The sequence below is a fragment of the Lithobates pipiens genome, unplaced genomic scaffold (genome assembly GCF_037356315.1).
Source record: "Lithobates pipiens isolate NorthernLeopardFrog02 unplaced genomic scaffold, aLitPip1_a1.2 Scaffold_19, whole genome shotgun sequence".
NCBI classification, from domain to species: Eukaryota; Metazoa; Chordata; class Amphibia; order Anura; family Ranidae; genus Lithobates; species Lithobates pipiens.
In genome coordinates, this window is record NW_027507764.1 from 436,489,177 (window position 1) to 436,511,880 (window position 22,704).

The window sequence follows — 22,704 nt, forward strand, 5'->3', positions numbered from 1 at the left end:
CATTTAGTGGTAAATTAATAAAATTAATTGGTATTGTTGGTGCACAGTTGTACTGTTGGTGCACATTAGAGCAGTCCCAGTCAAACCTGCAAGCAACAACAAGACTACTAGATGGCTGTGTGGTCAGTTCCTAAATGGTTCAGTCTCACTAGTAGCAACATATTATGGCCCCTAAGGCCCTCTCACTATACCCAGCGACGCATCTGCATTGATTACCCTGGCCTGATGCCTGATCACTTCTTGGTTGCCCAGGTGGCTTCGGTCCTCGGCACAGTATGGACTGTAGACTGACAGTGGCTTAGTCCCTCAGCCCACAGGTTCTCCCCGGGTATAGGCACAGAGTGCAGTAGAGGTCCTCATGCTGTCTCGCCTCACGCTGCTCTCTTCCCAGACCTGCAGTCTACCATTTGGGAAAATTCTCTGTTCTCCTTCTCCTGCAGGGCTTGGTGGGGCTGTTGTTAAAACCCCATTCCTTTCCATTGGAGAGCTCTTAAGGGGACTACGTGTCCTGTGTTCCTCCTCCAGCCTTTCTGATTGCCAGGAAGGATGGGGAGCAGTGGCTCCACTGGAGTACCAAAAGGAGCAACCCTTAGACAACAGCATTATTATGCGCTAGCAGATTTAGATGGACTTGAGCATCAATGATACAGAATTTTTTTTTTATTAATCCCAATGGGAAATTGTTACACCAGAGACACACTTAAGACAAGACAAGATCACAATAATAAACTGAACAAGATGCAAAAACACAACAGTTACCACTAACGGCCATTAACACCAAATTAAAACTACTCTACAAATTAAACATCCATACAATTAAAATACAACATAGAATAAATAACAGATTAAAATAACAGGCAAACTACCACATACAAATAATACACCACTCCAAATAATAACCAACACGATACCAACATACTATAAAAAAACAACACAAAATCCTGATCATAAATCAGAATTAAATCTTCACCTTCAGCCTGCCCTCACAGAAAATGCATACCTCGGCAAACACATTTTAAGCAGCTACAGCAACAGTGTTTGTTTTTTTTTCTTGTGTAATGTTTTGCGTAAATTAATGGAGAAAATTGAGTACTGTACATGATACATTTTTTATTTGCACTAACATACAATTTTTCAGGACAAGCTTTCGGGGTATGCCCCCTTCAAGGTCCAAGGGGGCATACCCAGAAAGCCTGTCCTGAAAAATTGTATGTTAGTGCAAATAAAAAAAGTATCACGGACAGTTCTCAATTTTCTCTGTCACAATTGCACTAATACGGCTACAATCACATCAAGCATAAATTAATAAAAGTTGACCATTGTAAAGGCCCCTGTCAGTCTTAAATGGTTTGTTTCAACTCTTGAACTGCCACTTTTTCTGGACAGCTTGGTCTTTTTAAGGAAGTTGAAAAATAACAAACATACTGGCAAGATCAAAAGGTGGAAATAAAGGAAACCAAGCTCAAAAAGGGGTTACTAATGCAGCCACCACATGTAAGAATTGGTAAGCTGCAATGTATTAAATTTTTATTTTTTGGGGTTTAATACTGTTTTAAGAACTCTTCATTTTTACATATAAGTATACTTTGCCGTTGTATAGAAAAAGCCCAAAGGACCATCATAGTGTAGCAAGTAAATGCAAATTTATTTAAAATAACGTTTAAAATCAATCAAATGTGCACTCACATGGACCAGTGCCCCAGCTGGCACTAAGCTTGTCCAGCAATGTATGTGGATGTGGGGAACAGTGCTACCTCACCCTCTGTTCACAGCCTTCCGTTGAGTCCCATGGATGCACAGGAATACGCCCCAACCTCTCTTCCAACTCGCGGGGTTCAGACAGCCGCTACACGTTTTGCAAATCGGTAATTGCATCTTCAGGTGGCTCCTGAAGACGCAATTACCGATTTGCGAAACGCCTAGCGGCTGTCTGAACCCCTGGGGCACTGGTCCATGTGAGTGCACATCTGATTGATTTTAAACGTTATTTTAAATAAATTTGCATTTACTTGCTACACTATGATGGTCCTTTGCATGTCTCTTTGAGCCATATTAGTACAAGAAGTTTTTACTTTCCTTGGGGAGAAATCATTGATGTGACCAAGTGAAGGAATGGTTATCCTTGAATGAACCAAAGGCGAGAACATAGACTAGGTCTGGTGAGTGGCCAATCTTTCCGGTAGTGGTGAAGCACTTGGTCTTTGTTCCTGTTTAACACTTTGGGTGGAGATGGAAGCATTATCAAGAAAATCTTAAACACTGAAGAGACTGTTTAGATTTATGTACTATATTTATGCACGTAGCACTTTTTCTTATAGGAGATACTTAAAGCGGAGGGCCGGTTATAAAAAAAAAAAAAAAAGTCAGCAGCTGCAAACACTGCAGCTGCTGACTTAATAAACACACTCACCTGTCCAGGGCGCCCGCGATGTCGGCCGCCCGAGGCCGACCCGTCCCTCGGCTCTCGGGTCCCGGCGCCGCCATCCCTTGTAAGGGAAACAGGCAGCGGAGCCTTATGGCTTCACTACCCGTTTCCTACTGCGCATGCGCGAGTCCCGCAGCTACTGCGCATGCGCGAGTCCCGCAGCGCTTTCTGAATGGGACGCGCTGTGTTCTGGAACACACAGTTCCCAGAACACAGCGCGACTCATTACCCAGAAGACGCCGCGACGAACAGAGAAGACAGAAGATCTCCGCGGAGGAGGAAGAGGAAGATTAGGATAAAGTGCCTAGCAACAGGCATTTCTGGTAAGTAAAAAAAAAAATTTTTTTCATTTTTTTTTTTTTTTTAGATTTTTTGTAATTTTTAACATTTTTTTTTCAGGGTGGCCCTCCCCTTTAAGCACTTGTAATATTGTATATTGGAGCATATTGTGGTTTATACTATAGTATTGTGGTTTGTAGTATATAGTAAGCAGCAAACAGCTTTTTTTCACACATTTTCCACACTATTGAAATTATTTATTGTGGATGTTTTTTCCACAGGTTTTTCATACTATTTTTCATATAATTTTTGGGGCTGGAGCACTTTAGTTGTTTGTGGTCTGAGTAAGATAGGTTGTATTTGTTGACACCAGTGCAGCAGTTAGGGTTCTGGCCAACAGACACAAACTGCAGTGGTGTCATCACATATATATTTATTTTTTCCTCTTTCTTTGGTTTTATCATTTGTAAAAGTGGTGGTTTAGTTGGCAGTGATATCAGTGTATTTCATGGAATTTGTCCTTGGAAGTAAGGCACTATTATAGTAAATAAAGTTAGAGCAACCCTCATCACACGCACATATTAGATTGACTCACATAGTGATATCTCTATATTAGGTTGCAGCAAACAGTTATATTTATATTTTCTTGTCCCTAGTGCGCCGGTATTTTTTCTATTTTTTTGCAAGTCCAACCTACTGTATGTGTGTGATTATGTCAGTAATATATTGTATATCCCTGTATGTTGTGGTCATCTAATAGTTTTTTGAAACTATCGATGCTCCCCACTGAGACCACCGCCTGTCGAAGGGAATTCCACATCCTTGCCACTCTTACAGTAAAGAACCCTTTACATAGTTTAAGGTTAAACCTCTTATCTTCTAATTTTAATGAGTGGCCACGTGTCTTGTTAAACTCCCTTCCTTGAAAAAGTTTTATCCCTATTGTGGGGTCACCAGTACGGTATTTGTAAATTTGAAATCATATCCCCTCTCAAGCGTCTCTTCTCCAGAGAGAATATGTTCAGTGTTTGCAGCCTTTCCTTATTACTAACATCCTCCAGACCCTTTATTAACTTTGTTGCCCTTCTTTGTACTCCCTCCATTTCCAGTACATACCTCCCGAGGACTGGTGCCCAGAACTGGACAGCATACTCTAGGTGTGGCCGGACCAGAGTATTTTAGAGCGGGAGAATTATCATTTTATCTCTTGACTTGATGCTCTTTTTAATACATGCCAATATTCTGTTTGCTTTGTTGGCAGCAGCTTGGCATTGCATGCCATTGCTGAGCCTATCAACTACTAGCACCCCCAGTTCCTTTTCTGTCCTAGATTCCCCCAGAGGTTCTCCCCCCAGTGTATAGATTGCATTCATATTTTTGCCACCCAAATGCATTATTTTACATTTGTCATGTAGTTGCCCACCCATTATTTTGTTCAGATCTTCTTATAAGGTTTCCACATCCTGCGGATAAGTTATTGCCCTGCTTAGCTTAGTATTGTCTGCAAATACAGAGATTGAACTGTTTACCCTATCCTCCAGGTTGTTTATGAACAAAACAAATGGGCTTGGTCCCAGCACAGAACCTTTGGGGTCCCCACTACCCACCCCTGACCATTCCGAGTACTACCCATTTATCACCACCCTCTGAACTCACCGTTGTAGACAGTTTTTAATCCATGTACTCACCCTATGGTCCATGCCAACAAACTTTATTTTGTACAGTAAACGTTTATGGGGAACTGTCAAATGGTTTTGCAAAATTCAGATACACCACGTCTACGGGCCTTCCTTTATCTAGATGGCAACTCACCTCCTCATAGAAGGTTAATAGATTGGTTTGGCAAGAACGATTCTTGCATGCAGATTACTGCTAATGATTCCGTTCTCATTACTAAAATCTTGTATATAGTCCCTTATCACCCCCTCCAAGAGCTTGCATATTATTGATGTTAGGCTAACTGGCCTGTAATTCCCAGGGATGTGTATTGGCCCCTTTTTAAATATTGGTGCTACATTGGCTTTTCTCCAATCATCTGGTACCGTTCCAGTCAGTAAATATATATAATGTGATTAGACCATTCTCTACTGGAAAAAATTTACAATCTGATAAAAGAAATCTTCAATCGATAAAGAAAAAAAATAACTGTCCAATGTGTCCATAATCATTATACCACTTATTCCAATTTAAACAAGAAGCTTCCTGACATACAGTGCTTCCACACATGTCGTATTGTCTTATAGATGCGTCTCTGTAGTGTTCTTTCACCTTCAAGTGGTTATAAAAGCAGAAGGTCTTTTACCTTCATGCATTCTACACATGAAGATAAAAAAAACCTTTTAGTGTGCAGCTCCCCCCCTAATACCTAAACCCGATCTCGATCCAGTGATGTGCATGAGACCTGAGGCTCTTAGGGCCTCTCCCTCCTGATTGGCTGAAATGCAGAAGCTATTGGCTCCCACTGCTGTCAATTACAGCCAGTGAGGTGGATTTAGGGGTCGGGGCTGAGCCGCTCTCGCTGTGTCATGTACGCAGAAAGCCAGCTCGGGAGCGAGCATGCATGAGTGTCCCCACAGCAAGCGGCTTGCTATGGGAGCACTCGGCAAGGGGGAGGGTCCTAGAGCACCGATGGGAGAAACGAGGGGAATCGGGGCTTCTCTATGCAAAACCACTGCACAAAGCAGGTAGGTATGACATGTTTGTTACTTTTTTTTAACCACATCCCGCCTGGCCTATAGCCAAATGATGGCCGGGCGGTGGCTCTCCCATCCTGACTGGACAAGCTACTCATGCGCGATTGGTAATGCAGTGTGTAGCTCTGACACATTGCATCTCCAATCATGGCAAAGAGCCTATGACGTATGATCAGCTTTGTTCAATCACAGCGTTATCAGGGAGTGACGGTTATCGGCATTCCTCTATTCACTGCTGAGAGGGTGTGAGTAGAGGAGAGGCAGTAAACCTCCCTCCTCACATTGGGGTCTGCACTCAGTTCAGTGACTATCAATGCAGCCCCATCAGCAATGCCCACCTATGATGCCAATCGGAGCTCATCAGTGCTGCATATTAGTGGCATCTCATCAGTGCCTGTCAGTGCAGCCTCATCAGTGCCTGTCAGTGCAGCCTCATCAGTGCCTGTCAGTGCATCCTCATCCGTGCCCATCAGTGAAGCAGAAAACTTACTTATTTACAAAATTTTATAACAGAAATGAAGAAAAACTTTTTTTTTTTTTAAATGTGTCTTTTATTCTTTTGTCATTTGTTTAGCCAAAAATAAAAAACCCAGTGTCAATCACAGCAGTGAGGTGGAATCGGGGGTTGAGCTGAGCCACTCCCGCAGTTTAGCCAAAAATAGAAACCCCAGTGGTGATCAAATACCACCAAAAGAGAGCTCTATTTGTGGGGAAAAAAAAATTATGAACATTTGGGTACAGCTTTGCATGACCGCGCAATTGTTATGAAAGCTGAAAATTGTCCTGGGCAGGAAGGGGGTAAAAGTGCCCAGTATTGAAGTGGTTAAATAAATGTCTGTCTCTCTCTCTCTCTCTCTCTCTCTCTCTCTCTCTCTCTCTCTCTCTCTCTATATATATATATCTATATATATATATATATATATATATATATATATATCTTAACCACTTTCAGACCGGACCATTTTGCTGGTCAATGACCAGGGGTCTTTTTACAATTTGGCACTGCGCTGCTTTAACTGGTAATTGCGCGGTCATGCAATGTTGTACCCAAACAAAATTTGCGTCCTTTTTTTTCCCACAAATAGAGCTTTCTTTTAAAGGTATTTGACTGACTCTGCGATAACTGTATATTTATTGGTTTGCGCAAAAGTTGTCACATCTACAAACTAAGGTACGTTTTCTGGAATTTACGCAGCTTTTAGTTTGACTGCCTATCTCATTTCTTGAGGTGCTAAAATGGCAGGGCAGTACAAAACCCCCCCAAATGACCCCATTTTGGAAAGTAGATACCCTAAGGAAATTGATAAGAGGCATGTTGAGCCCATTGAATATTTTATTTTTTTGCCTCAAGCGATTAAATAATGACAAAAAAATATATATATATTTTTTTTACACAAAGTTGTCACTAAATGATATATTGCTCACACATGCCATGGTTATATGTGGAATTGTACCCCAAAATACATTCTGCTGCTTCTCCTGAGTATGGGGATACCACATGTGGTCGACTTTTTGGAAGCCTAGCCGCGTACGGGGCCCCGAAAGCCAAGCACCAGGATTTCTAAGGGCATACATTTGTAATTTCACTCCTCACTACCTATCACAGTTTTGAAGGCCATAAAATGCCAAGATGGCACAAAACCCCCACAAATTACCCCATTTTAGAAAGTAGACACCCCAAGCTATTTGCTGAGAGGCATGTTGAGTCCATGGAATATTTTATATTTGGCACAAGTTGCGGGAAAATTACAAACTTTTTTTTTTTTATTTTTTTTTTCACAAAGTTGTCACTAAATGATATATTGCTCACGCATGCCATGGGCATATGTGAAATGACACCCCAAAATAAGTTCTGCTGCTTCTCCTGAGTACGGGGATACCACATATGTGGGACTTTTTGGGAGCCTAGCCGCGTACGGGGCCCCAAAATCCAAGCACCGCCTTCAGGCTTTCTAAGGGCGTAAATTTTTGACTTCACTCCTCACTACCTATTACAGTTTTGAAGGCCATAAAATGCCAAGATGGCACAAAACCCCCCCAAATTACCCCATTTTGGAAAGTACACACCCCTAAATTTAGGGGTACACTAGTGAGACTCACAGGTAAAAAAGCACCTAGGCTGTCAGCGACTGTATCAAAACGCTACAAGAAAAACTGTTAGCGATCGCAGGGATCAGGCCTGACTCTGCAAACGCTGCAGTTATGTGTGTTGTGTTTCGTAAGTGACAGTGATCGATCGATACTGCACTTAGGTGGGCTGGTCTGGGCTTGGCGGAGGGGCTAAACGCAGGTGCTAGCGGGTATCTGGGCTGATCCCGCTAACAATGCGTTTTGGGAAACCTAAACTGCTGGCGACGCTAATATAGATCTGATCAGATACTATATTACTAAGGGAGGTGTATGCTTTGTGCGTGGGTGTTAGCGGTACTGGCACTAACCTGACGCTGCCTGGGGCGACGCAGACCTTGTCTGACCCTCAAACTAATATCACCTGCCGGGTGATCAGGGGGTTAAACCTTTATTAGGTAATAAATGGCGGGTGCCCTGAAACTATAAAAAAATAACTAACCAACCAGCGTCACCTGTAACAGTTATATGGTGATCACTGGTGAAAGGGTTAACTAGGGGGCAATCAGGGGGCTTTATGCTGTAGTATATGGGGGTCCCTGACGCTATAAAAAGCTGCAGCGAACCTAAATACCTACCTGCCTAACTAGCGTCACCTGTGACACTAATACAGCGATCAGAAAAACGATCGCTTATTAGGCTGGGTTCACACTGGAGCGATGCGGGAACGCCACGAATCCGCGGCGGGTTCCCGCATCGCATGCCTCCCGGCGGCAGTTCACACTGCCCTATGCGAACTGCTGGGAGTGTCAGTGAAATGTTAATGACACCCCCAGATCAGTTCGCATATCGCAGTGCGATCTGCAAACTCGGATCGCATGGTGTGAACACCCATGCGATCCGATTCTGCTGCGGACCAAAAAAAGGGTCCCGTGCGAGTTTGCGGCGGGTGCGACGCGAATTCAGCCATACTATCTGTATGGCTGAACTCGAATCGCACAGAGATCGGATGTGATTTGCACTGCAGTGCGGTGCGAATCACATCCGTTCTCATAAACCGCTGCAATGTGAACCCAGCCTTAGTGACACTGGCGACGGGGTTAAACCTTTATTGGGGGGGGTTAGGGGGGTACCTTAGAACTAAAGGGGGTTAACCCTAACTGCCCTAACAGTTATTACAGTCACAAATGACACCAATGCAAAAAAAAATGTAATTGGTGTCACTGTGACTGGGGGGGCAGGGGTGATTGGGGGGGTGATCGGGGGGTGAAGGGGGGGGGGTGAGAGTGTGCCTGGCATGTTCTACTGTGTAGTGTCGTGTTGGTGCAACTCACCGATCCTCTCTCCTCGGTGCCGGAACGAAAAATACCGACACGGAGGAGAGATTACATCACTTCCTCTGCCTGTGTTTACATTACAGGAGAGGAAGTGATGTCACGCCTCACTTCCATTCGTCAGGAGCGATCGCGAGGGGGTGGCCATGAACGAATGGCCGCCCCCTCATCCCGGATCGCTCCTGAACGGATACCAACCGCCGCTGGCACCGGGGGGGGGCCCGATCGGGCCCCCCACCCGCGGGAAGGCAGGGACGTACAGGTACGCCCATATGCCTGCCCGTGCCATTCTGTCGACGTATATCGTCGTGCAGCGGTCGGCAAGTGGTTAAACAATATTTTTTTTTTTTTTGCTAGCACTTGTTCTTGCACTAGACTGATTACACTTGGGTCCTATTGAGTATTCATTCTGTTTTAGTGGGCAGGGAGCTGTCTGTTTTGCCCTGCAGTGAGCTTCAGATGGTGGGGGGGGTGCAATGTTTGTCACCACACAGGGAAATGATTTGTGCTATAGTACTTTGACATGCCGTGCAATCCAGCGCGCTGTGGAAAAATGCCGAACGTCTTATGACGGTATGCGAGGTGAGGTAATACATAATCAATATACAGTGCCTTGCGAAAGTATTCGGCCCCCTTGAACTTTTCAACCTTTTGCCACATTTCAGGCTTCAAACATAAAGATATACAATTTTAATTTTTTGTGAAGAATCACCAACAAGTGGGACACAATTGTGAAGTGGAACGAAATCTATTGGATATTTTAAACTTTTTTAGCAAATAAAAAACTGAAAAGTGGTGCGTGCAAAATTATTCAGCCCCTTTACTTTCAGTGCAGCAAACTCACTCCAGAAGTTAAGCGAGGATCTCTGAATGATCCAATGTTGTCCTAAATGACTTATGGTGATAAATAGAATCCACCTGTGTGTAATCAAGTCTCTGTATAAATGCACCTGCTCTGTGATAGTCTCAGGGTTCTGTTGAAAGCGCAGAGAGCATCATGAAGACCAAAGAACACACCAGGCAGGTCCGTAATACTGTTGTGGAGAAGTTTAAAAGCCGGATTTGGATACAAAAAGATTTCCCAAGCTTTAAACATCCCAAGGAGCACTGTGCAAGCGATCATTTTGAAATGGAAGGAGTATCAGACCACTGCAAATCTACCAAGACCTGGCCGTCCCTCTAAACTTTCAGCTCAGACAAGGAGAAGACTGATCAGAGATGCAGCCAAGAGGCCCATGATCACTCTGGATGAACTGCAGAGAACTACAGCTGAGGTGGGAGAGTCTGTACATAGGACAACAATCAGTCGTACACTGCACAAATCTGGCCTTTATGGAAGAGTGGCGAGAAGAAAGCCATTTCTCAAAGATATCCATAAAAAGTCCTGTCTAAAGTTTGCCACAAGCCACCTGGGAGACACACCAAACATGTGGAAGAAGGTGCTCTGGTCAGATGAAACCAAAATCCAACTTTTTGCCCACAATGCAAAACTATATGTTTGGCGTAAAAGCAACACAGCTCATCACCCTCAACACACCATCCCCACTGTCAAACATGGTGGTGGCAGCATCATGGTTTGGGCCTGCTTTTCCTCAGCAGGGACAGGGAAGATGGTTAAAATTGAGGGGAAGATGGATGCAGCCAAATACAGGACCATTCTGGATGAAAACCTGTTGGAGTCTGCAAAAGACCTGAAACTGGGACGGAGATTTATCTGCCAAAAAGACAATGATCCCAAACATACAGCAAAATCTACAAAGGAATGGTTCACAAATAAACGTATCCAGGTGTTAGAATGGCCAAGTCAAAGTCCAGACCTGAATCCAATGGAGAATCTGTGGAAAGAGATGAAAACTGCTGTTCACAAACGCTTTCCATCCAACCTCACTGAGCTCGAGCTGTTTTGCAAGGAAGAATGGGCAAGAATTTCAGTCTCTCGATGTGCAAAACTGATAGAGACATACCCCAAGCGACTTGCAGCTGTAATCGCAGCAAAAGGTGGTTCTACAAAGTATTAACGCAAGGGGCCGAATAATTTTGCATGCCCCACTTTTCATTTTTTTATTATTTAAAAAAGTTTCAAAAATCCAATAGATTTCGTTCCACTTCACAATTGTGTCCCACTTGTTGGTGATTCTTCACAAAAAATAAAAATTTTATATCTTTATGTTTGAAGCCTGAAATGTGGCAAAAGGTTGAAAAGTTCAAGGGGGCCGAATACTTTCACAAGGCACTGTATTTCACCTCGCATGCATTCTGGTGCAAGAGAGTGAAGCAGAATCCTGTGGCAGGCTTGGTTCCGGTCCGGATGTTGTGGTCCACTTGAGTGGAAGAGAGCACAGGATAGCTCTGGCCTTAGACTCAGAAGGAATCTGAGAGAGAGAGCTGTCTGGACTTAAGAAGGTTTGCTTTGCAACATGTTTTGGGGTTGTCGGGGACCAGCCCCACACCATATAGGGAGGAGACTGCTGTATAGTTTAGCGCTGGAAGGCAAGGATTCGTTTTTCTATTTTTGTTTGCTTTCATTATTTTGCAAACCTCTGCTAAATAAACCTGGAAACCAACCAGATATTAAAGAAATTGCCTGCATGCTGACCTTTTGTTTCCAGAAAAGGTGATCCCACCGTGAGCTAATCTCCCACAGTCTCCATTTCTCCACATTGCACAATTGCAGTGACTGATATTTATCCAGTGCAGACAAATGCCAGTCACCACACATTGTGAACAAGCCCTTGGACTTTTTTTTTTTGTGCTGTTGTATATAATAGGTCTTTCATAACCTCTGCTGTTCTGGCTTTAAGCATTTTGGTGACAGCCCAAGGTGGAATATTTCTAGTTACCAGCAATGACAACTTCAGTTATGTTCTCACTGCTGCACAAACATCTGACTTTTTGCTCACAAGGAGAAGCCTTTAAATAGCTATGAATAATGTTCCACTCATCCGCCATGTGCAGAAAACAAGTGGAAATGCCTAATTCATGGGAATCAAAAAATGCTTTTATGAATTATTTAAACTGTTTGCAAGTCAATGTGATTTCCACACGTCATGATATATGTGTGAAGTACACAATACTTTTTCTGTGTAACACTATGCAGCAGAGAAGTGTCAATGCAATCAGCAAAATTGGATAAATTGCCAATGGCCTGTAAACCAGAAGGAAATGGGTAATTATTTTTTCTTTTACCTCAAAGCAGCATACAGTTAATGTTCCACAGTCTTTGAAAACCAATATAATATAAACAGGTAGTATAATCTGAATACTTCATTTGAAAAGCAGGGATTGTTTGTACCATTACAGTAGGACACTGACCACCCATTAAAAAATGCATCTACATGTAACCATGTTTTGTCCATCGGCTTTGTGCTGCTCTGTCACCCCTCCCCCTGGCAAGTGTGTAGTGGTTGAAGTAACATTGGGTGGCGCTCTACTATGTTGCTTTCTTTCTTCTCTTCACCGCCACTTTGTGGTGAGCTGCTGCAGCCATGGGCTTTCTTTCTGTTACTCTAACTTATCAAAAGGAGTTAGAAGGAGTTCTGCTTTAATTTGTTGCTCAAGTCTAAATCTGCTAGAGCATGTAAAGCCGGCCATACACAGTTTGAATCTCAGCATTCTGCTGATTCAAACCATTAATGGGCAGGCTGAATGTACCAAGTTGATTGATCAGCTTGGGTACAACCAGCTTGCTGGATTCAGCAGCGAAGGCTTCCCCTGCCCACTCCCACCTCCTTTCCGGGAGCAGACAAAGGCTCGGCAGTTGGTATTCCCCTGTCAGCACCGTCTGTGTTAATGGGGGAATTGTGCAGATTTCTATCCTGCAACCTGTGGCTGCAAGAAAAAAATGTGCACCGTCTATGGTCCCCTCAATACTACCTTCTCCTCAGATTAATAATGTTATTGTCTAAAAGTGTCTCCCTTTGTCCTCCACTGGAGTGGAGCCACTCTAGCACTGGAATTTTGTTACTAGCCGAATCACAAGGTCAAAAGAGAAGAAAAAAATCCTGAAAAAATAAAAACAATGTAGCCACCACATTTAGGAATTGATGAACTCCAATATATTTAATATTTTCTGGTTTGTATCGCTGTAATGTTTAAGTTTAAACTTGCCTCTTCTGGAGAATGGTTTGAGCCTTTTTATCAGGTTTTAATTCATACTGCTTCTTCACTGGAGAGACTTTCTATCTCTTCCTGTAATGGAGATAAGTCCAATGGGCAGGACTGATGAGAAATCTCCAACGGATATAGTGAGAGTAACAAAAACATTATTTATGGGAGGGTTAGATTTTTATTATTTGTGCTTTCCCAACCCAGTGATTCCTATTCCTTGTGTTAGAAGGATTAAAAAAGAGAGTGGAAGTCCCCTCATTGAAGCCACAGATGGCAATAACACTCTAAAGCTGATCAATAGAAGGTTGTTTTGCGTATAGGGCTCCGCTCTGGCCCAACGCCTCCAAACTCCAATTCTCCACCCTTGTCTTTTTGCTTTCTTCTATTTTCTATGGTTATTTTTAGTATATCAAGTCTTGCAAACGGTACTCTTACGGATTATGCCTTCTTGGATATCTTAACAGTATGTGGATGTTTATACCGAGAATGTGTAATAATTATATTAGTGTTTCCACACCTTTGATGAAGACTAAGCCCTATTAACTATTGTGGATTCCTTGAGTAAGTCCATACCACTGCAGCTCTACTCAAAAAAACATGTATAGTTCTGGTGTAATGCACTAACATGCATTTGTTTTGTCACGTTCACCTATCATTCTTAGTCTTGTAAATCTAGTGTATGCCTATTGTCAAGACGTGTAGCTCTGCAAGACTAAACAATGGTTAAGTGTATTTAACTATGCATTGTTTGTTCAATAAAAACGTATTGAAACAGAAAAATATATAGTTTACTTTAGTCTTAAAGTGATTGTAAACCAATGCTTTTTTCTTTTGAAATAACAAACATGTCAAACCTTGCAATCGTTTGGACAGAGCATCCCCAAACCTCCTCTTCTCAGATCCCTCGCAGGTGCTTCTTGCCTCCCCTGCTGAGTGTCCACCATAGCAAGCCACTTGTTATTGGAGCACTTGTGCATGCTCACTCCTGAGCTGATTGTTTGTGTTCATGGACACACAGAGCGCCACTCAACCCTGCCCCTCATTCCCTCCTCACTGACTATGGTTAGCTCTCTGAGGGAGAGAACGAAGAGAGCTACTGCTTTCATGCACAGCGCTGAACTGAGATCCGGCTCAGGTAAGTATAAGGGGGAAGGGCTGTTTTTACTTTAAAACTACAGTAAACACATTTTGTAAACTTGTACCTACAGGTAAGCCTATAATAAGTGCAGTGAATATCTCCTATCCAGCTGGTGACATTATCAGCGTGTGTGTTTGGACCATGCTGGACCTTCAGAAGTCTATGCCGGAGCCGAGGGCTCGCGTGCACATGCACAGGAGTGATTGTCATTGCAGCCCCGGCCACTCATACAGCCAGAGCCCACAAACCTGGAAGGAAGACCTCTGGAGGGCTTCGTCTCTAAGACAGGTATTTTATAATGTGCTAATATGGGATGCATACTAGCACATTATGCCATTGCCTTGCAAGGCGTTTTTTTTTTAAATGCTGCAGATTACTACCACTTTAATGCAGAGAATGCGTTAAGGTAAAATATGTCAGCACTTAGAGCCACTTTAAAACTAAACACCAGGCAAACCGTTAATGCACAGATTAAATACATACATGGGAGCAGTTTTACGTGCAAAATGATTTGCATTTCTGTTCATCCACTCCTGAGATTTTGCTCACATGATAGGTTTTCAGTGCCACCCCTCCCTTTCCCAGTCTGAATGCTGCTGTATGAGAGATTGCATGAGACTTATATAAAAAACAAATTCAGTTCCATTTAAAAAATATTTTTATTGATTTATTAAGGAGTACATGTCTACATGTCTATATTATTTGTGTCTTTTACATCTTGCTGGACTTCAGCTTTAAGAAAAATGGTTGAACTCGTCACATGGGCAACCGGGGAAAAGGGGTAATCTAAGCCAATGTTACTTGTTGCTATACGTATATAAAACAACTTCTGTTTGTATACTACTGTCCAGGATATACTAGTTTTGTAATGTGGCTCCTTTTCTTCCCTATATTAATGTCATCGATTACTGAAAAAACTCCGCTATGATTGACGGTTGAAGAGAAGAGGCCTGGGGCTACCCTACCTCCCCGGAATTCCACATAGCTATTATTCATCTAGTGCATGCTAATAAGTGAAATGTTTGCTGTAGGTAAAATTGATTTATCGAAAGAAAAAAATGGAATACATTTCTTTTATACCCTTCAAAGAGATTTCAAATCTTACTTGCGTTACCTGTAGTGGTTTCTGAAAGGACATAAAAGATTGACATTCTATATACATCTAGCAACAAGTATAGTAGGCACTCCAGGGGCTTCCACAGATGAATATATGAGGATGCTTTGAGAAATGCAGACTCGCCAAAACATTGTAATAAAGCTATTATACCATCCGCACTTTGAGATTCTGCTATACAGTAAAACCTTGGTTTATGAGTAACTTGGTTTGAGAGTGTTTTGCAAGACAAGCAAAATGTTTTAATACATTTTGACTTCATATACAAGTGATGTCTTGATATACAAGTAGCGTCATGTCACAAATGCATAATAAAAATGAAGAGAGGTGCCTCCAAGTGCAGCAATATGGTTACATTTAATGATGGTACAACATTTAGCAGCATATTGCTACACTTAGAGGCGCCTCTCTTCTCTTTTATACTCTGTAGCTCCTGCTGGATTTTGCTTCTAATCCATTTGTGGATGGACATTTTATGGTTACACAACCTATCACATTGCTATAATCTTTTTATATGGACTATAAAATGAAAGACCTTTGAATAAATGGTTGTGGAACGAACCATTTGAGTTTCCATTATTTCTTATAGGGAAATTTGCTTTGATAAATAAGTACTGTGGATTACAAGCATTTTTCTGAAATGAATTATGCTCGCAATCCAAGATTTTACTGCACCTGTTTTTACATGAATCATTTTGCGTGGAGCACCAAAGCATTTACCTTGGATGGAGTGCTGATACCACCTTCCTGTGCATATATAAGATGGTGGAGAGTGGTGCATTGGTTGTGGGAGCCTGGGAGGTCCGTTTTAAAAATTCAGGAAGCAGGTCCCAAGTGGGTAATGTGTCCTTGGAAAAGTGAGGCTCTTGCTTCAGCAGTCATTGCATAGATGGCAAAGAAACTAAGAACATTTATAGGAAAGCATTTCTCATTATATTTCCTCAAGTGTTTCTAAAGCCCAGTTGCCCTTTTGATTTTGGATTAGAGGTGACCGTAATTTAAAATGATTGCTTCAGTTTTACATGGTTTATTATTCATGTGGCAGCCCCTAACTAGCTGGCGAAGTTTAGGAAGGGAGAGAAATTTACTGAAAACTTTAATTAAGTTTGGCAGATGCTAAAAACATTTTTCACTCCGTAGGCTCAAATTTATCTCTTGTGCTTGCTATATGCACTCGGGGTAATAATAATGCGGCCATGCTTGCCAAGTGCCAGGATTAGCAGTAAGCCTTTGCCGTAAATCAGTATGTAAGCATGATTCTTTCAAGAATTTCTTCCATGTCTGAAAAAGAAAAAAAAAAAGTAATCGTAGCACTTCAAGCACACAGAATTTAGTGTTTAAGTGCTGGAGGACTCCATAGAAAACGTTCCATATTTTTACACCGCTAGAATTTATAGCGTGATGAATGTGACATTGGCTCAATGGGTTAGCTTTTCTTGTCTTGCCATGCTGAAACCCTGATTTTGGTTCCCACAAGGCATACATCTGTTTTTCCGTCATCCATGCATTTGGGTGTGTGTGCCGTGGCATGGCTGTCCTTAGGAATGTTAGACCAAAAGTTTTACAGGGTAGGCAGATTACTGTGTATGACTGTGAAATACCGATGAAGATGTCAGTGCTAAATAAATGAATATAAAAAAAATAATTTCCCTGCCTCTTAATATTTGTCTTTGTACCATATTTATATTTTTTCATTAATTTATTTAAAGTGGAAGTAAACTCTCCTATCGTTTTCAGCCAAGGAAGCTGCCACGTTGGCCTCTGTTTAATCTTCAACTGCTATAATTCTGCACATGTGATCAGTTATGGCACCAGCCATTGGATGGCCTGACAGTTTGGGTGAGAGCACAACAAATGTGTCAGCATTTCCAGCATGCCAGGAATGTAACTGTTTTTTTAAACTGTTAAATTGATGGGTTTACTGCCGCTTAAGAGCCGCTTAAGAGCCGTTTCACACTGACTGCGCGGGGGGGGGGCGTTGGCAGTAACCATCATTTTAGAGGAGCTTAATAATGAATAAAGGGTTAGAAGCGGGGGCTGCCCATTGAGTTCAATGGGCAGGGACACTTTAGGAGCTGTGTATACACCGCTCTGAAAGCACTTCAAAGAAGATGCTTGCAGGACTTTTTTTGAAGTCCTGCCAGCGCAGCGCCCTTGGGCTTTCACACTGGTATTGCAGATGAGGCATTTTTCAGGCACCTTACAGGCGATATTTTTAGCGCTAAAGTGCCTGAAAAACACCTCCAGTGTGAAAGGAGTCTTAAGTTCATCAATAAAGATGGGTGCTATTTGTTTACAGCGAAGCTGTCACCAGCCTGGGCAATTGGAACTGTGTATGTAAGGAAAGCATAAGTTTTGGGCATAATTAACTTTTTCTTTAAATCTCTCTCTTATATCAGAAATTAGGGGGATATTGAGAGGTTTCTATTTTTTTTTTTTTTTGGACTTGAAAGTGAAGAAAAATAGGCGTGGATTACTTTATATACAGAGTATCTGAAGTGGATTAGTATGGATTTGGGGCGTAATGAAGATGAAATCTAGTCAGATTAAAAGAGAAATGTAATATTTTATATCGGGTTGCTGTTGATATTACAAAATATAAGCGGCTGTTATTTGTAAGTCTTTTACCTGCCTCGAAGGAAAAGCGAATACATGGTCCCAATACATCATGTTGATTGAAAGTCGTTTCCATAAACCAGGAAAGGCTCCACTGCATCACTGCAACTGAGTTGTTTTTGTTTTCTGTCGGTTTTGCTTGAAAGCTTGCACTCTCGGAAGAAGAAAATTAAAATCGCTCCTCGTAGTCCTGAAGGAGAAATAGGCACAGCATAAAATGATTTTCCCAGAAATTGGTTTTGTAGTTATTGTGCAATGCTATGCAGTCATTTCAAACACAAGTATTACTTAGTAGATCTTTTATTTAAAGGTGAACCCCATGCAAACTGCTATATACGTAGATGAAATGCAAATAAGAGGTCTCTTTTTACCTGTCAAAATATTAGTATTTTTGTCCATTCATACCTGGGATTTATACAACCCAGAAAGACAACACAGCCAGTCTTGAGATCTGAGATCTTTTTGCAATACAACTAGGTTTTGTTCCTGCCCCCATCTTGTGACTGGACAGTAAAGGAGATGAAACAGGCTTAAGAGCTCTCTACTTCTACCAGCATGCTCATTGTTGGCACATGAGCACTGTAACACAACTGATGGTCTCTTAGTGCTGTTTCTATCTCTCCCAGTCTGTGCAGCTGATTACAAGAGATGAATACCAAGTCAAGTTCAAATACTTGCACAAGTTACTTTTAAAAATGTTGTTTAAGTCCAATCATGCCCCCCTTCCTCCTTGTGGCCCACACTTGTATTTTATGCTTTTTATGTCTAATATTTACAGTTTAAATAGCCCTTCAGGATGTTCGTCTAACACCACACAGTCCTCTTTTTTGCTTTTTCATACAGGGTAGTCCTCATAAATGCAAAGCGCATCACTGAGGAAGTGGATTCATTCCTGCTTTCTGCACTGGTACTGGCACCCTGTGAATGAAGTATGTTATGGAGGGCCTTCAAGGGCATCGTTCAACCTGAAAAACTGAAGTACATAGGCGTGGGGTGGGGGCAGCTCTGGCTTTAAGTCTACGTTCACATTGCGATTGACATGCCAAATTGCATGCCAAATCGGAGCCTATTTCCGTCAATGGCAGCATCTGAATGGTTGTGACGCCGACTTTGTGGCGCCGCACCTATTCCCAAAAGTAGTTCCTAAGCTACTTTTGGTGACTTCGGGGGCAATTTCAATAGACATCTGTGCATGAACCCGCACAGATGTCAGTCAAATCCCCCCCCCCCCCCCCACCGAACGCGCAATGAAATGCGGGTTATAATCGTGAGAGTTCAGCTGAACTCGCACAATTTCAAACCCGCCTCCAATGTGAACGTAGGCCAAGTATTGCCCTCAAAGTTTTTTTTTTATTGTTTTTTTTTTACACAGATTAAGGGAACTATTTCAGGTAGTAAGTTTGCCCCAAAGTGAAGTTTTAATGATTTTTTAACACATACCTCCATGAATGTGTGTTTATCTGCTCAGAGGTCCATTAAAAATATCTTAGTTTATATGCATCTGAGAGTGTGTGTGTGTGTGTGTATGTATATGTATATGTATATATGTATATATGTGTATATATGTATATATGTATATATATATATATATATATATATATATATATATATATATATATATATATATATATATATATATAAAATTTGAATATAGTATAATTTTAAATGCGATATTACATTTTTAGAAAGGACAAAAGCAAGCGGGAGTGGTGTTTTTAACATTTTCACGTTCTCTATTACTTTGTGTGCGTGTTACCATGGTATCATTGTGGAATCTGCTGTAACCAAGATTGTAAAGCCCGTAAATTTTGTGAACCATTTAAATAATTGTCCAGTTTATAGTAATTAACTGATTTGCTCATCCATATACATATACAGTGTGTTGGTGTTTTGACATATACCACGCTTCCAAATCTTAATAGCCTAATAAATTTAGAAGTCTCTTTTGTTACGACCTTTTGTTATGTAAATGTGACATATCGCTTTAAAATGAACGACTCTTTATGAGATTAATACCATCCAATAAATATCTTCAGTACTCCCTGCTTCATCTGCTTATGCTGTCTCTGCTGTTTCTTTGCAGAATGATTGAGGACGGTGGGAAAAGGGCGAATAACATGGCCGACAAAAGGCAGTTGTTTGCAGAAATGCGTAAGTATTACCATTTATTATACTGAAAGTATGGCAGGCTCGTTTTTATTTGAGATCCAAAATATTACTGTAATCATCTATGTAGCTACATAGACGGGATTTCTATATTTCCTATTATAGAGAGCTATAGAGGGTCAAACCACATGAAATCTGATTAGACGACTCAAATGACGTCTACATTTTTTAGGTACTCTAGGGCTGAGGTCTTTCTACTTGAGTTCCGTGTTGTGATTCTTGCTCCTCCTCCTCCTGCTGCATTCTCTATAGTGACATAAATCTAACCCCTAATAGAAGAGAAACCCACTTAGAAGAGAAACAGTCATGAAGCATTGACCTTAGGCACAAACGGGTGCAAACGGCTAAGTATGCAGTTTATATATTATTCACGAAAATAACTTGTGATTCACAAACCTCTGTCAAATTATATAGCTGACAGGCTAAACTGGCTCTGACATTTTAGGGAAGTGTCTCCGGGTCAAATCCTATGGATCCCACCACCACTGTGATCTCATAACTTTTTACCCTAAGGCCCCTTTCACAATGGGGCGGTTTTCAGGCGCTACAGCGCTAAAAATAGTGCCTGTGTAGAACCTGAAAAAAACTTCCCTTTTCACTCCAGTGTGAAAGCCTGAGGGCTTTCACAGTGAAGCGGTGAGCTAGCAGGACGGTGAAAAAAGTCCTGCTAGCCGCATCTTTGGAGCAGTGAAGGAGCGGTGTATTCGCCGCTCCTTCACCGCTCCTACCCATTGAAATCAATGGGACAGCACGGCAATACCGCCAGCAAAGCGCCACTGCAGTGGCGCTTTGCAGGCGGTTTTAACCCTTTTTCGGCCACTGGCGAGGACTAAAACCACCCCGCTAGCTCCCGCAGACCGCCACTAAAACGCCTCTAAAAATAGTGCCACTTTACCGCCGACGCCACTCCCGCCCCAGTGTGAAAGGGGCCTTAAGGATCCCTTGAAATATTTTTCATGTCTCAGGGGACCCCTCTAAGAATTGTTATAAATACAGTGCATCCGGAAAATATTCACAGCGCTTCACTTTTTCCACATTTTCTTATGTTACAGCCTTTTTCCAAAATGGAATAAATTCATTATTTTTCCTCAAAACCTATGTGACCCTAGCATAGGGGAAAAACTCTTCAGTGAAAGGGAGTCTAAAATTAGAAGAGAAGCTGTTTAACTTGAAACTGCGTAGAGGGTTTTTTTTCTGTAAGAGTGAACCTACATCATGCTTTCAAAGGAGCTGTCAGTGCAAGTGAAACAGGCCATTGTAGGGCTTCAAAAAGAAAACAAATCCTTCAGAGAGATAGCAACATTAGGAGTGGCCAAATCAACAATTTGATTTGCACTGGTGAGCTCAGCAACATAAAAAGGCCTGGACGTCCAAGGAAGACACAAGTGGTGGATGATCGCAGGATCCTCTCTATGGTAACGAAAAACCCATTCACAACATCCCGAAAAGTGAAGGACATTCTCCAGGAGGTGGGCGTATCATTGCCAATGTCTACAATCAAAAGAAGACTTCACAAGAGCAAATACAGAGGGTTTTAACACAAGGTGCAAGCCAGGCTGGGGGTCCCCCTAGATCCATCTTGGCGAGAATACTCCATTACCATGATAGGGAGGAGGCAGTGCTATGCCAAGAATGTGAAAGGGCAAATATCCAACATAATGGCACCAGGGTGTCCTTCTACCCAGACTTTTTGGCAGAAGTCCAGAGACTCAGAGCCAAGTTTACAGATGTCAAGCCCAGGCTGTGACTCCTACAGCTACCATATGCCATGCTGTACCCAGCGGAACTCTGGATAGCCATGAGAGGCCAAGCACCGTTTTTGAATCTGCTAAGGAGGCTTCAGCATGGCATGAGCAGACCCTAAAAAGAAGAGCACAAATGGAAGAAGATTGATGCCTGATCTGTGAGTAAACCTGAGGAATTGAATTACAAGACAGCAACAAAGCTGAGTGCTACTTTTGACTGGGGGGTACCCCCTAATTATGTTAAAAGATGTTCTCTGGCTGGGGGACAAGATCTTGTTACACAAAGCAAAAATTAGCGAATTGGAATAAATGTTGAATCTAAAAGTTTAACCTGGACAAAAGAAGGCGATGGAATGATGCTGAGAATGTTAAAGTTGCCCTGTTTAAGTTTACAGCACAGGAAAGTTTACCACTTTGAAACCCCTTGTTATCTTTAGGGAGAACTTGCTCCTATGTTCCGTTGTTGGCAATCCAGTTTGTTTATGCCCAGATGTCTTCACTGAACACCATGGAGGTGTATAAACAGTATTCTGAGTAATTACTATAGCAATTAAAAATTTTTAATAAATCACAATGAGGAAGGGTATCTGCCAGCCTCGATGTCCAAGGCGAACATCGTTCTATTGCTCAACCCGGGTAAAGACCCAGTAGATCCAGGGGCATACCGCCCGAACTCGCTGCTACAGAGCAATGTTAAGATATTAGCTAAGGCATTGTCGATCAGGCTGAATGGTATGATCACATCTGTTGTGCATGATGACCAAGCATCCACTGCTGTCAATCTGAGACTGCTGTTCCTTAGTATAGTAAAAGCGTTTGAAAGCATAGACTGGGAATATCTATGGTCGATTTTGCTGAAATTTGGGTTTGGTCAAAATTACATTTCTTGGGTCAAACTCCTTTACAGCCAGCCACAGGCTGCTGTCAGGGCATCTTGCACCTTTCCCCCCCTTCTCTTTGCGATAGCTATTGAGCCACTGGCAATCGGGATCAGGGCTAATAAGCAAATCACTGGTTTCT

General features: G+C 42.1%; 1 protein-coding gene across 20 annotated transcripts in view; it reads left to right on the plus strand.

Annotated features, from left to right (window-relative positions):
• Window positions 1–22,704, plus strand: part of DTNA (dystrobrevin alpha) — a 370,761-nt gene that overhangs the window by 177,783 nt on the left and 170,274 nt on the right. For 19 of the 20 annotated variants that reach the window (XM_077492634.1, XM_077492632.1, XM_077492641.1 and 16 more), the window contains exon 2: window positions 19,857–19,924. In XM_077492634.1, the coding sequence (XP_077348760.1) occupies window positions 19,858–19,924 (67 nt within the window). In that variant the 5' untranslated portion in view covers window position 19,857. Of the gene's footprint in view, window positions 1–16,976; window positions 16,997–19,856; window positions 19,925–22,704 lie in introns of those variants that run through there. The other variant, XM_077492636.1, reaches the window with a different exon arrangement.